At 38.6% G+C, this 14,503-nt stretch overlaps 3 protein-coding genes across 3 annotated transcripts; 1 reads left to right on the forward strand and 2 right to left on the reverse strand.

Moving 5' to 3' along the window:
- Nucleotides 1-335: 335 nt before the first annotated feature.
- Nucleotides 336-1,308, reverse strand: LOC149118382 (adenosine receptor A2a-like). Its single transcript, XM_089295293.1, has one exon. It carries the CDS (start codon nt 1,299-1,301, stop codon nt 429-431), a length of 873 nt encoding a protein of 290 aa, XP_089151419.1. The 5' UTR covers nt 1,302-1,308; the 3' UTR covers nt 336-428.
- Nucleotides 1,309-4,906: 3,598 nt separating this feature from the next.
- LOC110044789 (adenosine receptor A2a-like) lies at nt 4,907-6,551 on the forward strand. Its single transcript, XM_020750375.2, has one exon. It carries the CDS (start codon nt 4,970-4,972, stop codon nt 5,834-5,836), a length of 867 nt encoding a protein of 288 aa, XP_020606034.2. The 5' UTR covers nt 4,907-4,969; the 3' UTR covers nt 5,837-6,551.
- Nucleotides 6,552-12,331: 5,780 nt separating this feature from the next.
- On the reverse strand, nt 12,332-14,473 carry LOC110044784 (galanin receptor type 1-like). Its single transcript, XM_020750371.2, has one exon. It carries the CDS (start codon nt 14,224-14,226, stop codon nt 13,039-13,041), a length of 1,188 nt encoding a protein of 395 aa, XP_020606030.2. The 5' UTR covers nt 14,227-14,473; the 3' UTR covers nt 12,332-13,038.
- Between the last annotated feature and the right edge of the window lie 30 nt (nt 14,474-14,503).

The following is a 14,503-nucleotide window of genomic DNA, read 5'->3' on the forward strand; positions in this document are numbered from 1 at the left end:
TTTCATTACTTGGCGCGCCGCGCATGTGATGTATGACGTGCGGGTAGATTGCGCGCGCAGTAAGCATGCGCACCTCTGGTTTCACTTTATATCTGCATGCGCTGTGATTGGCTAAAATATGTTTTAGATCAGAGTTGAGTATAGCGGCTACTCTCAGGGTGTATTATTTTTCTAAAGAAGACGAAAAACCTTAGAGAGCGGTGCCTTACCGTCGTACAGTCGATCTTGCGCTCATTTTCCGCGCCACTCACACCACTTTGTGCGAGTGAGCAAAACCTAATAACTCTTAATTGGTGAAAAAACGGAGAGAAAAAAATAAACTGTATTAACAGTAACCTATGCAGAGCTTCAAAAGTTCTTTCGGTTATATGGCGACGAGGAGCTACCTTGTAGACACCAAATGCAAACGGTACTTAATGCAAAAATGTTTAGTGAACAAAACATTTGACAAGATGTTTCAGTTCCCTGCAAATGTCTTGCTTAAGAAAAGCGTACACTATTGGATTACTTGCCGAGTTGAATGCGAATAGCAAGCTTTGCAGATTTACAACAAGCCATGGAATGTACTTTGAGCAGTGAAATGTATAGCAGATAAGCCGAGCGATGTCAATTGCATAACAAATCAAAAAGATGGCCACTACGATTCCAAGAGCTTTGGCAAATGTGCTTGCTTGAGTTTGAGACCTGATAGCGCTAACACTCTGGCGACAAAAGCCGTTAAAACATAACTGAGTAAGTTGAACACTCGCTCGCTTTTTTTGCTTCCGCGCAATGTATAGAGTTTTCCAGCAAGCTATAAATAATAACAGAAAGGGAGGAAGCTTGAATACGAACAGTAAAACTGTCAAAAAGTTTCTCACAGCATTTTTCATCCCAGCACAGTACATCCATGTGAATGGAACAAAATGAACAACAAATGGTAAAATCCACGCTACTGAAATTAAGAACAAATGTCGTCTTTTTGTCTTGAATACAGAATATTTCAACGGTGTAACAATTGCGATGGAGCGATCAACTGTCAGCGAACATAAGTTAGTCATCGATAAGTTAAGAAATAACCGTCGCACGGCTGTTGTTATACACTTGCTGCAAAGTGACGCAGACATACAGGCCTCTGATGGAAAATGGACTAAACCGACACAAAGATCAGCCACAGCGAGCGAAAACAGGAACCAATTCACTGTTTTGTGAAGACGCTTCCTTGAAATAATAAGATATATCACCAAGCCATTTCCAAGAACTGTTGACACCGATAGAATCCCACCGAGAGCCCAAAACCAAGTCCCTTGTGCCACTACCATCTTGGTCGTGTCATTTCGTTTTAGTGTTCAATGATAATTGTTTTTCAGTGATAGAAAACGATGACTTTATGGAAGGCAGGTAACCCTGCTAAGTTCAGAGACTAACTTTCGTGTCAGAAGGAGGAGATTACTAAGTAGTCAAGGCATATGCCTTTACATGTTGAAGTTCTTAAGACTTATAGCTTTACAGATTGGATTCAAAATTGCATGATGATTTCTAAGTTTATAACCAGCATTAAAAACAAATCCTGTTTATTTGTGGGACGCATTAGAGAAAGCAATAACTCAAGCGCAGTGTCAGAATATAACATAAATAGCAGTGACGGTAAAGCATTTAACTTTTTTAGAAGCTTGTGATATTTTACACCCTTACTTTGGCATAATTATGTGGCCATAATATTTCCTCCTCATTGCCCATCCTCGTTAACCTTGAGCGTGGACTTACTAGAGAGTTAAATCCATAGGCGGAGCTTTCTTTGATTTATTGCAAGACTGAATGAGCCCGATTCAGTTTAAAGCTTGAACAGCATTGATTTCTAGAATTTAGAACAAAGGCGGCAATATATCAAGGATGGGCGGTCGTTTTGTCAGTGAATGTCCGTTGATCATGATTTCAGGACAATATCTTGGATGATTTAGTTTTAAACCGTTAGTTCGATGGAGGAAAAAATGACCTTCACAGAGTGCCGGCACAATTTCACTAAGGTTTGAAAGGTCAGTTTTCAAGCATATGCCAGTGACCTTTCCTATGCAACATATCCTGCAAACAAGGTCTTTCAACAGCTCTAGAAAAACTGCTCTTGGTGTAGGTAAAGCTACTCTAGGAACTGCCAAGAAAGCCTGAATTGCTCGCATACAACTTCTAATTGACTGATTTACAGCTGAAGCTCATGAATCACGGCTCAGTTGTCAGAGCTGACACTTTTCGTGTCCTTATCCGATTAATCTTTAATACTAATGTCATTTAAAAGTCGCATAATGAACGAAGTTATTTACATAAACCTGTGTTAAAGTGTCATTATCATGAGAATGACTTGAAAAAAGCCAAAACCTAAAAGGCACAATTTCATTGATTACTTAATAACTTTGTTTGAAATTGCTACATAAGTGCACCGAAGCTATAAAAAAGCCATATAACGGGTCATATATAAGCACAGGGTCGTGATGTCAAATTAAAGAAGTCTAGCAGAGCTTTTCAAATTTTGTTGTTGTGTCTTGAGAGCAAAAATCGCTAAAAAATGACTACAATTTACTCTATTCTCCAACATAACATCCATCTTAGGGTTTTAAGAGCATTTTTCAGTCATAATTTAGCGCCACTTAGACCAAAGACGAATCTGTAAGCTACACCTGTCTGATTATGAAAATGAATATTTCATTGATCATATATTTGAACTGCAGGTGAAATGTTCAATTCAAGGGATTAAAAGCAAACAGGAACCTTAAATGTTGCTGCTCTATTCTAATGCAAAGATCGAGGGAAATTATGCACTACTTACATAATTACTAAGATGGCATTTTAGTTCAACGCGGGTGGGAAATATTGATCGAACGCCATCAATGACGAATATTGTCAATATATAAGGCAGTAAAGGGGGAAGAGAAGATAACGCACATACGTAGAACGATGAGTATTTTATACTGAACTTATACAACTCGTCATACGTTTTTCTGTATGACATTAGCAGAGAATTACTAAATGCGCCGGTAAGGGTTGGTTACCTAATTCGGCTGTCACTGCATACCGACACGTACCGATTTGTTGCCTGGCACTGTGACAACTACTAAGAAATCTTTTTTTGCTTAAGTGGAGCGAATTAACCGATCAATTTTAGCGAAATCTCGTTTCGAATTTAGCCGGGACATCCACTGTGCGTTTTTGTTTGGCTTAGCTTTATGTTGTGGTCGCAAACTTGTAGATAAAATTATTTTTTCCAAGCAAACGCGTGGAATTAGATTTCATCACCAGTGCAGACACATCCTGATGTAAATATCACCTTTAAGCCAGGGTTGTGTGGGCTGTACTATCTAAAACTATTTTTTGTTCTAATTTCCATCATCTTTTATGAAAACAACCACTTAAGCCATTTTTTAATTTGATCATAAGATCGGCTAATTTGCGAACTGAAAGAAACATTTTTACTGGGTATTATGTCATGGGGCTGTCGTGCGATCTGGTTATCGGGCTAATGCCGTGTTTCTGACAAAATTACTTATAAGTCTGTATTATTATTATTATTATTATTATTATTGTTGTTGTTATTATTATTATTATTCATTATTATTATTCAAGTACTTTATTTCAGAAGTCGATTATCTTCAGATTATTTTCACGGATATCTTATCAAGATCTTGCTTTTTTCAGTAAAACACCTGATTTGATTCACTCGTTTCTCGCGGGAGAAATCCACCCAGAGAAGACGGCTAAGATTCAGGATTCAGACTCCTTTTCTTGGATAGACCTAATAAAACTGAAATAACCAGGTTATTGAAAAGCTCCAGTTAGCATTTCTTATTCAGTACTAGTCAATTTCAGAAGTAAAACTCGCCAACTGCGAATATTCAAGATCGTTTTCCAAAGATTGAGAAATAAATTACATCGGTCGATTTGTACAAAAACACAACTGATACGAGAAACACAGTAAATGGTTTGAACCCAGGAGTATCAGTAGCTCGTATAGTGTGATCGTCCGGGTGAGTGTAGTTCTGAAAAGAACTGTTGTTGGTGACCGTCACCAACAACAGTTCTTTTCAGAACTACACTCACCCGGACGATCACACTATACGAGCTACTGATACGAGAAAATCAGGAGGACTCGCTGTGGAGCCGCACAATGATCATTGACCTGTGATCTGCTGGTGTTCCTTTTCTTCGCAGCGAAAAGAGAGCGAAATGGTTGTGCAGTGGATCAAACCTTCTATTTTTAATTCGGCACATGAAAATAAACAACGCTTGATCGCAGATAAAAGGGCCATTAAATAATCACATGAAAATCATCTTTTTTTACTTCTAAGTAAAGTTGAACCAATATGCAAAATGTTTATAGATTATGGGTCGTCTTCATTTTCTTTTCTTTTTGTCAACCGTTTATAAGTGCAATCTATGCAGTGTTGAGGTCGAGATTACGATACCAGCACGGACCACAAGAACAAACAGTAAACCTCGCAAGAATATGAGAGCAGAACCAGAGGGTAAACATACCGTGAAGACAGTTTACTTATCAATACGGAAATACAACATGTGCGACGCAGCCATAGACAAGTGTCCAGCGGCGCTTAAAGGCCAGTTGTAACATCATAAAAACAAAGGACTGAAAAAAGGCTGAACATGAAAAGAAGAAAGAAATAGTCCCCACTAATCTTCATCTAATTAGACTTGCTCGGGGTATGACAATTCCTTCATCTAATTTTAACCGAGCGAACACTAATTTATATATTCAACATCTGCTTTGCAGTACTTCAGAGCCCACGCCACTGAAAGTTTATATTGAGCAAAGCGCGTTACATGCCGACTTCTGATTGGCTAACTGACTGCATCCCTGTTCTGTGTGATTTATTTTATCCCTTCTAAAGCAAATATCGTAATTCCGTTTACTGGATTAAGCAATGGTTATAGTAGTCAGGGTCCTTATTTACTATTTTAGACCCATCGCGCGTTCAGTATTAAGATGAAACCAGGCGTTTGGTACTGGGCTGTCGGTTGGATTTTGTCAGTAACAACAGTTCTTGGAAATGGCCTGGTGATATATCTTATCATTTCAAGGAAGCGCCTTCATAAAACAGTCAATTGGTTCCTGTTTTCGCTCGCTGTGGCTGATCTTTGTGTCGGTTTAATCCAATTTCCATCAAAGGCCTGTATGTCTGCGTCACTTTGCAGCAAGTGTATAACAACAGCCGTGCGATGGTTATTTCTTAATTCATCGATGACTAACTTATGTTCGCTAACAGTTGATCGTTACATCGCCGTGTTCAAACCATTGAAATATGCGGTATACAAGACGAAAAGACGACATTTGGTCTTAATTTCAGTAGCGTGGATTGTGCCATTTGTTGTTCATTTTGTTCCATTCACGTGGATGTGCTGTGCTGGGATGAAAAATGCTGTGAGAAACTTTTTGACAGTTTTACTGTTCTTATTCAAACTTCCTCCCATTCTGTTATTATTTATAGCTTGCTCCAAGACTCTATACATTGCGCGGAAGCAAAAAGAGCGAGCGAGTGTTCAACTTACTCAGTTGAGGTTTAACGGTTTTTGTCGCCAGAGTGTTAGCACTATCAAGTCTCAAACTCAACCAAGCACATTTGCCAAAGCTCTTGGAATCATAGTGGCCATCTTTTTGATTTGTTATGCAATTGACATCGCTCGACTTATCTGCTATACATTTCACTGCTCAAAGTACATTCCATGGCTTGTTGTAAATCTGCAAAGCTTGCTATTCGTGTTCAACTCGGCAAGTAATCCAATAGTGTACGCTTTTTTTAAGCAAGACATTCGCCGTGAACTCAAAAGTTTTATTAAATGTTTTGCTTCTTGAACGTTCGCGGCAACCACAGGGACCTTAACACATGTGTTTGCACTTGGCTTTTAAATAGAAGGTCTGCGACTTAAAACACATTTTTTCCGCGCCATGGTCAAGAACAGCTTCGTAGTGAAAGTCTATATTTCAATTCCGCATGCTAAGAATTGTTAAATTATTCTGATCATACTGGTAATCAAATAATTTTTATCGGATGTTCATGTTTATGTGTAATTACTATGCCAATGATAAGATTTAATGGATTTTTTGATCAGAATATAAATACGTGACTGAAACAATCCGATCCTAGACCCAGTAAAACAGCATCATCTTTGTTCCCGCCCCCGCTCATGCAAGTGACGTCAGAATCGACCAGTATCCATACTGATGACGCAACAGAACAGCTTCTCCTTCATTGGGTATAATACTGATAATGAAAGCCGGTTTTCCCGGTTTTTAAGCACAAGTGTGACAATGATTTTACAAAAAGACTGATTTAAGTTAACAAAAGTTGATATCGACATCTATTGCGAGTTATTGAACTTTTCGTCAGTATTATGCCTTGTTTTACCATACTGCCTCTTTTGCCTGTCGAGAACGCCATTAGCACCATTCTAAAGATAAAGAACAAGAGAGAACATTAGCACTGTGAAAAGAAAATCCGTGATTATGATGGTGCTAAGATTACTTCCCACCATCGAGGGTGTCCTTCGAGAAAAAAAAGTCGTACGCGCGCAAGTTTCAATAAAACCCTAAAAAACTATGTATCAAAAGGAAGCTTAATGAATGTAGTTTACGATAAAATTGCAATTTAAATGAGGTTTTCGTTTAGGAAGTGTCAGGAATCAGTAAGGCGTGAAACGGGTACCGGATGCCGCAACACGAGTAAAATGGCTGCACAGTCTTATTCACAAGGCATCAATAAACAAAACCGTGTCAGGTTTTTTCGATATTCTGATTGGTTGTCTAGATAGTTGGAATAGCTAAAAATATGCGAGACGTGTTGCGTAAACGGACGCCACGGGAAAAATATGTTAAATATCAAAATTTCCCTACACACTTTCGCTTTTCATTATACCTGGAATTTTCTGGCAAAATTTCACGAAACTCCGTCTAATCTGCATACCCTATAAATTCTTTCAAAGTGGATGTCTTCCTTCCAAAATCAAATGCGAGATTTTAGTTCGTATTATAAAAAGATTCGTAAACAACTCGCGCCCCGCCAGGAGATTATCTCGCCTTGTGAAACCGCAAACCAATGGAACAACAGGACCTCCTAGCATCGATGACAATGGATGAGGATTTCCCGGGAAAAGCATCGCATTGCAACACATTTTCTATCTCGCTGTCACATTGAAGTAGCCAAAGGCAAAACAGCAATCCTCGGCAAGACAAGTAAAGCCAGCAAATGTACCGATGAGCATGACAACGAATCAACGCGTAAAGACAGCTCAGGCAGAAAGCTTAAAGAGCCTTGGTCGCTTTCGGAAAGGTGTTTTTGTTTTCTTTCCAACACAGAAATGTGTCCTTTTTTCTTCTTTGGGCTTGTTTGATTCTTTTCCTCGGTCCAAGGGCGTTTTTCTATTTTGAATTTTCCAGTTGAGAGCAGGCGCAAAGGTCTTTTATTTGTCAAATTTGTCAAGTGCGCGATGTAAACAATACCAAATAACATGAAACGCGAGTTGCAAGATAAGCGTTTGCCGCGAAAATTTTATACTCCCCTAGCTTTCGTCCATTTACGAGATAATGACACCTTCCTAGTTTATTAACTTTATTTGAAAATACGTTTTTTCTAAATAACTCGGCCGCTTTTTGAGTTTTTAATATTTTTCTTTCGTAAACATTGGATGAAATGTCTGACTTAAATTTTGTCAAATAAAAAAAAACGATTTTTTGTGCCCTTGACCTTACGTTTCATTAATAAAGAGCGTGTGGCAAATATGCAAACATTCATTTATACCAATATGCTTTAGTAGTTACCTACGTTAATGGAACAATACAATCAGTATAATGCAATTTAGTAGTTACCTCCGCAATTTTCTAACCTTCAGTTCTTTCTCCGATTTAGCAACGCTAGATGTAGAGATAAACATTTGCATAAGCCTAAATAAAATACTGCAAGCATTCTTAGACCGTTATTGGCTGTCGCTAGTGAAAGTTGTTTCAACTTACATTATCATCCGATGTATTTTTTCATCCTTTTCATTGGCCGAGAGCCCACCACGTGACCTGCAAATAACTGGCTGTAATAGTCTGCTCGTGTGTAGTGGACTAAATGTGTTTTGCTGCAAATAATATTCTGCTCATGCGTAATTGTAACTACGTTCTTACGTGAAAAATGGCAGATCGCTTTCTTGAGCTGTCAGAGAGTGATTTAAATATGATAAGACAATTGTTGAACTTAGTTATCGCAAAATATGGTAATTTGTCAGAGTCTCACAGATCATTTATTTTCCTCAACCTTCGGCTTCGGTAAATCAGATTGATCTGCGAGAAATAGGCAAATCATGGTATTTTGCTCAACCTCGTCCAATAATTGTTAATATTATTTGGAGAGATTGTAGTGACTAAAGAAAGTGTCAACTGGGCACAAGAGGAATTTTCTCTTGCTGGGCATTATTTCTTCGGGACTAAAATTAAATAAAGTGTTTAAGCAAGCAACCGAAACGATGATGTTGCTGGTATACGTTGGATCAATAGTGATCTAATTGGCTTTACATATTAAATGAAGGTACAATGAAAATTTTACATTGGGACGTGTTTTTATGTGGCAGATATTTTCGTAATACTGGAAATACGTAAAAGTATTATCGACCACACAAAAACACGTCGCAATGTAAAATTTTCATTCTACCTGAAGAAGGCTGGTTTGGCTAGCCGAAATATCGTACACCTTCAAAAAATCATCCTACGTTGTGTCGGTTTTTGCTTTTGTATTCTAAAATTAAAGCGGAAAATGTGTTGCAAACAACAGCAGGGAAATTTAGTATTCAAACTTATTTAAGTACACCACGAAAACGGCAAGCGTAACGTAAACAAAAATTTCCTCATCTGACATACTGTCAGTCTGGATTTGGGGGATGGGAGGGTGAAGACTCCCTATATGGTAGTACTGCGGACCGTCGTCGCACTTTTTCGGTTGTTTAACTTTAAAATCCTCCTGGTTGCAGCTACGTTGAGCATTGAACTTATCCAGAAGCATATCACCTAGTGATATGCTTCTGACTTTACAAGTAGAAGGCGTTCGATGTGGATTAAAAAGAAATCGAGCAACACCTACAGATCGAGAATCAAACTAGTGTCGTTTTGGGGAGCAAGCATCCGTGATACTTTTAAGGTATCATGGTAGGTGGATTTTTACGAAAAATGCGAAAAATCTTTTTCTGGCTGTTCAAATTGAGAAGACTGAGATAAATATTTTGCAAAAAGAATGAGGGGAAAGGCTTTTTTACTTTTTAAGATAAAGAAAAAAACTATTTTTGAATATCATGAACCCCTTGCGGCGCGTTGACACCTCTAATTAAAATTCACCGCCAGTTGTCACATGTAATGCGAATAGGCCCTTTGCATGACCCGGTCACATGGCACGGAATAAATTATGCTAGGACGCAAGTTTCACAGTGGGACTTCTAAAACAAAGGAAAGTCGGGCTGGACTGGTACGAGTTCCTTTGTTTCACGTAGGGGCCAAACCACCCCCCAAATGTTTCGTCAGTTCTTGGATATTTGACATTATTTCGCATTACTTAAAAAGTATTGACTCTTTCTACACCAAACTTGGCAGATGAGCAGGAGACCTAATGCCAATTATATTTACGTGAAAAATGTCAGTAAATGTCAAAGTTGTGACGTCACAGTGATGACGTCTTGTTTTTTGCCACTTTTGAAGTTTTCAATATGCATATTTTTTACGTGTTCGAAAGAGCACATCAAGGGGAGCTGAAACCTGAAATAATTTTGTCCATATCACAAAAATTAAATGAAATATGGCATTTTTAAATATGAAAAATAACTCCGCAAAATATGGGGTCCCCCCCTTGAGAAAAATCCCCAAATTGGAGCCGTAATTTTGTTCCAGAAAATGGAGCTATGTTGCACATGTGATGTGTCAGATTACTAAAGCAAAAATAAAGAAGAAAATCGGGATAAAAAATTATCCCTCTAGTGTTGTTGCGTTAAAATTAGTTTTGTTACGTCATAACCTGTGACGTCACCCGTTTTTTTACTGTTAACACCATCCTAACAAAGCCGAAAATCAAATTTCTAAAACCATACGATTTTTGACAACATCAAGCTTTCTATTTTGCTAGATTATTAGCCTTCCTAGAAAAAAACTGAAAAAAATAAACCAGAGAGACTGACTTACGAAGGACAGTATGGTTAAGCAAATTCCGGGGGGGACAGCAAAAAAAATATTTCATTTACCATATCTCAAAAAATAATCATCATAGCAAAAAACGGTTTTCGGCATTTTACTCCTCAAGTCAAGGCCTTTCCAATGACATAATCTTTACATCAGATTTTACAAAAAATTATAGTACATTTTGGTGACGTCATCAATTATGACGTCATAATCCGACATTTTGTCGCAACTTCTAAATTAAAATAAACTGGGGAACAAAGAAAGCCCATCTGCCAAACTTGGTTCAGAAATATATAAACCAAGCAAATATAACCTTCATGAAACATTAGGGGTGTGGTTTGGCCCTTACGTGTTTGGAAGTCCCACTGAGTAACTTGCGTCCCAGCATAATTTATTCCGTACCATGTGACCGGATCGTGCAAAGGGCCTATTGTGGTGTGATGTTTAATTTGTGCACGCGAACTGTTCTCGATCTGGTTGTTTCATCGCAAGTTAGCTTTCGTTCTTGTCAAATTTTCTTTATGTCAGGACGAAAACTTCTTGCCAATTTTCGTCTTCGAAGAAGCCCAAGAGGCGAAAATCTGGTTCAGCGTCGAACAAGATTTTTGGCTCTGAGCGAGCGTGGGTCACACTGTAACCAAGAAGAATGGTTGAAGGAACTCGAGGACACTAGTCCTGCCAATGAAGCTAAAGGACAAAATACAACAAGTGCTAGTCGCACGAAATTGCTGTAGAACGGACGCGATTCCGAAACTTCCACAATGAGAGAGTCAAGCGCAGATGTGGATGTAGACAATGTAGATCTCGAGATTTCCTCTTTTTGGCTTCAGGAGGCATGGTTTCAAAAAATGTCTGGAGAACGAAGAAGCCTAAACTTAAGCAACATAATACCAATGCCATCTACGAAATCTTCTAAGTAAAAGAAATTACGGCAGTTAAACTTGTAGTTTGTCGCTTCTCGGACGATCTCACTGCCACGGGTTTCCGCGCCAGAATTGAAGTCGTCTGTTTATTTCAAGTTGTCATAACCCATTGTTGTGGTAAACTAACCCATGCCGACATCTGTCAGTGCGGAGGGGATTTTTTAAAACACCTATTCATACAATGTCATAAAAGGTTTTTCGTCTTTTTCTCGATAAAATAAAACTGCATATAAGAATGAACATTTTTAGTTCGTTTACGCGTGTCTTCCGATGGAATTGGCTGAAAATCGGCAGGTATGTTCCAGGATACCTCCTTCAAAAAAGGTTGTCGGGCTTTGTTTAATTTCGCTTCCGTTCCAAAGTTATGGCCTCTTTAGTAGACGGAAACGTCCGTATTGAAAATATCAAAGTTTAGGAGGGTGTAGAGCTAAAAACAGACCACACATGGAAAATCGCAGACACCCTCTTTGAGGGTGATGTGTGAGAAAACATGTAAATCGCGCCGCTCCGATAATTCACGCGCGGAAGCGAACCAGTTTGAGCGATGCAGTGTTTCTGGTTATTTATTTTAATATCAATGCGACAATAACTTTTTCAAAAAGATACGATTGTATTCTGTAACTATTAAACTTTTAGAAAATGTATAGGTTGATGGGGTTTCTTTCAAAGCGCTTGCGTAAGAGCGCGATTTCCAAACACTGTCAATCTACCTACCATGATACCTTAAAAGAGTCGCAGGGACTCGTGTTAGTCTGGGAATTAGATCTGCTGATATTTATTGTCAGAGAGACTGCAAGCTGATACTGTAAGTGGTCAAGGAAGTAATAATTAAGAGATAATCCGTGCCGCTGTTGGTAAGGTCAGGATAGATCAAGTGGCTCTAAACTTATTATCACGATGAGCTCACTGAATGGGAGATAGGTCACGCTATTTTTATAGGATGATAAACAGATAAAATAGAAATACACGTAGTACAATATATATTAAATCCTTATAGGATTAGAAGCTTCTGGTTTAAAGTCGTAACAATAACTATCAATAACAAACAAGCGAACAAACATTTCCTAACCAGTAGTAACAACACGTAGCAAAGACAGTGCTGTGGATGTAAATGAAAACGTGTCAGAGCACTTTGCAAACAGAGTCATTGTGAAGTTTGGTTCAAACCAAATTACGATTTTTCCAAAATATGTCAATGAGTCAGGTTATCAATCCCACACACCTATCGTTCTTTTGTGGCCATTTATTTTTCACTCAATGCGTTTTTGTATCGTTTCAAATACGATATATTTAGACGTTTCAGGTTATTTTAAGACCATCATTATTGTAAGGTAATCGCCTATAAAGGAACTCGACCCTATTGACCCTGCAATTATGTACCTACAGGGGTAGCAAAGGATCACCGCTAAACCGGACTTAATAAGACCTCTGCAATTCAAAATCTCTTAAATTTGATGGCCTTGCAATGCATAATACAGTCATGATCCATCATTCGATTTCTTTGTTAGTTTTCAATGAACAAGGCTAACATTTGGAAAGTTGCATGACCGAGACGTGGTGTTTGACACTTGAAGTGCCAAGCACACTCCATTGACTGAGAATAAGCTAGAATATGTTCTTTCATCAGCTGATAATGCACTAAATACATACTTATTACAAACGCTTTGTGTTTATTTACATATGGCTTTATACCACTCAAAAAGGATCTGTCATTTAAGAGTGGAAAAACAACATAAAGGACGATAGAACGCTGGAACAGATGACCCTAATGATAGCGTTTTTGATCTCGACCACTTCACGAAACGTGCAGCGTAATAAATTTTATGGTAAACCAATCTAATTAATTACTCTCAATTAATTTGTCAAATCAAAGTAGATCACGTTTTGAAAGTTCTAGTCTACCACGCTGAATCACGTCAGCTCAGTGTTTTAGCTTTACCATTGATCGGTGTTCTTTACAGTTATTTTCGTCGCTCTGACTGTTTCATTATTTCCACTGTTGAAGATCTCCGAAGCTTTAGACAGCGACAAACAGAATGATCCCCTTTGCAACTGAGCTGACATCGAAGGAGAGCGAACTTTAAGAGCAAAAACTTGCTTGGGGTCTCTATTATTTCGTCCGCAACGGCAGCAAAGCAAACTTCTGCAAAGTTTTACAAGTGTTTTAGCATCGATCATCATGGATCCAAAAATAACGGGGTTGAAAACAGAATTAGCATACATAAGAATGTTGCTAAACGTTGCCACGTTACCAAATAACTCGGGTCTTTCAGAACCGCTTCCAAAATCGTGCCACAGCCAAGTGATATGTGTTGGTAACATGCACACTGCAAACACGACTACAGCAATGACAAACACTTTGACAATTGTGAAGTTTCTCTCCATTCGCACATAGACCGATTCCTGGGAAATCGTCCTGCCTTTTCTTTTCCACCGCCGTTTTAAAGACGCAGTGTCCTTGGTTAATACATCGATCATAAAAGCGTAGAGGAAGGTCATGATAACCAGTGGTATTAGGTAAAGTAGAGTAAAGATAGTGAGGGTAAACACTTTCCCACTGTAAGCGTTCGGCCATTCCTCGATGCAATAAGATCCTTTGAGCCTCAGGGCAAGAGATAGAGGAAGGACCATGAGGCACGATAACAGCCATATCGCTGCAATGATTGTTAATCCAGTTTTTACGCGTAATCTTGGCTTCAGCGGTGTTACAATCAATCTATAGCGTTCTACGCACATGAATAACAGTGTCATAACGGATGAATAGACTAGCGCGGACTGAAACGGGTAAATAACATGACAAAGAGCAACTCCGTAAGGAAATTTGCCAATCACCTGCTCTGCGACATCGAGCGGAATACCCACGAGACATGTCCCTGCATCAGTGGCAACTAGGTTCAACATGAGATACTCGTGCAGCTTTCGTCTTTTCTGGCTGAATATCGCTTTCAAAACAAGGAAATTCGCAATCGATCCTAGAAATGAAATTAGGAGAAGAAGGGTAATTGCAACAGTAATTGTTTGCTGTTCGTCCTCGCTCTCTAGATGTACCTGTGAAAGCGTTTTGTTCACGAGAAGACTTCGGTTATTGATGCTAGCTGAGGTTGAAGACGTAGTTTTAACCATACTGTTTCAAGTGACTTTCAATAAAAAAAAACCCTTGCAGAAACATAACAACTTGGTGCAACGTGTAGCGTGATGAGAAGGCTTGTAGAACTCTAAATAGAAGAAAATCGGTCTAAATGACTCCTTTAATATTATCTCCGTGGTTTCAGCTTTCAGCTTTCCCACGCACAAAAAGGTTACCGAAAAGTCATGTGATACCATTTTCTACTGACAAATTTGTTACTTTACAGCGGTCAGTTCTCTGAGCTGGAAAGTTTAGGTAGTACATGTTAAATGT

This window comes from Orbicella faveolata, unplaced genomic scaffold (genome assembly GCF_042242905.1).
Source record: "Orbicella faveolata isolate gen_17 unplaced genomic scaffold, um_ofav_v1 contig_1, whole genome shotgun sequence".
In the NCBI taxonomy this organism is placed as follows: domain Eukaryota; kingdom Metazoa; phylum Cnidaria; class Anthozoa; order Scleractinia; family Merulinidae; genus Orbicella; species Orbicella faveolata.

Bases quoted from the DNA above. Each gene is read 5' to 3' on its own strand.
- LOC110044784 (XM_020750371.2), bottom strand. From the start codon at position 14,226: ATGGTTAAAACTACGTCTTCAACCTCAGCTAGCATCAATAACCGAAGT.
- LOC110044789 (XM_020750375.2), top strand. From the start codon at position 4,970: ATGAAACCAGGCGTTTGGTACTGGGCTGTCGGTTGGATTTTGTCAGTA.
- LOC149118382 (XM_089295293.1), bottom strand. From the start codon at position 1,301: ATGGTAGTGGCACAAGGGACTTGGTTTTGGGCTCTCGGTGGGATTCTA.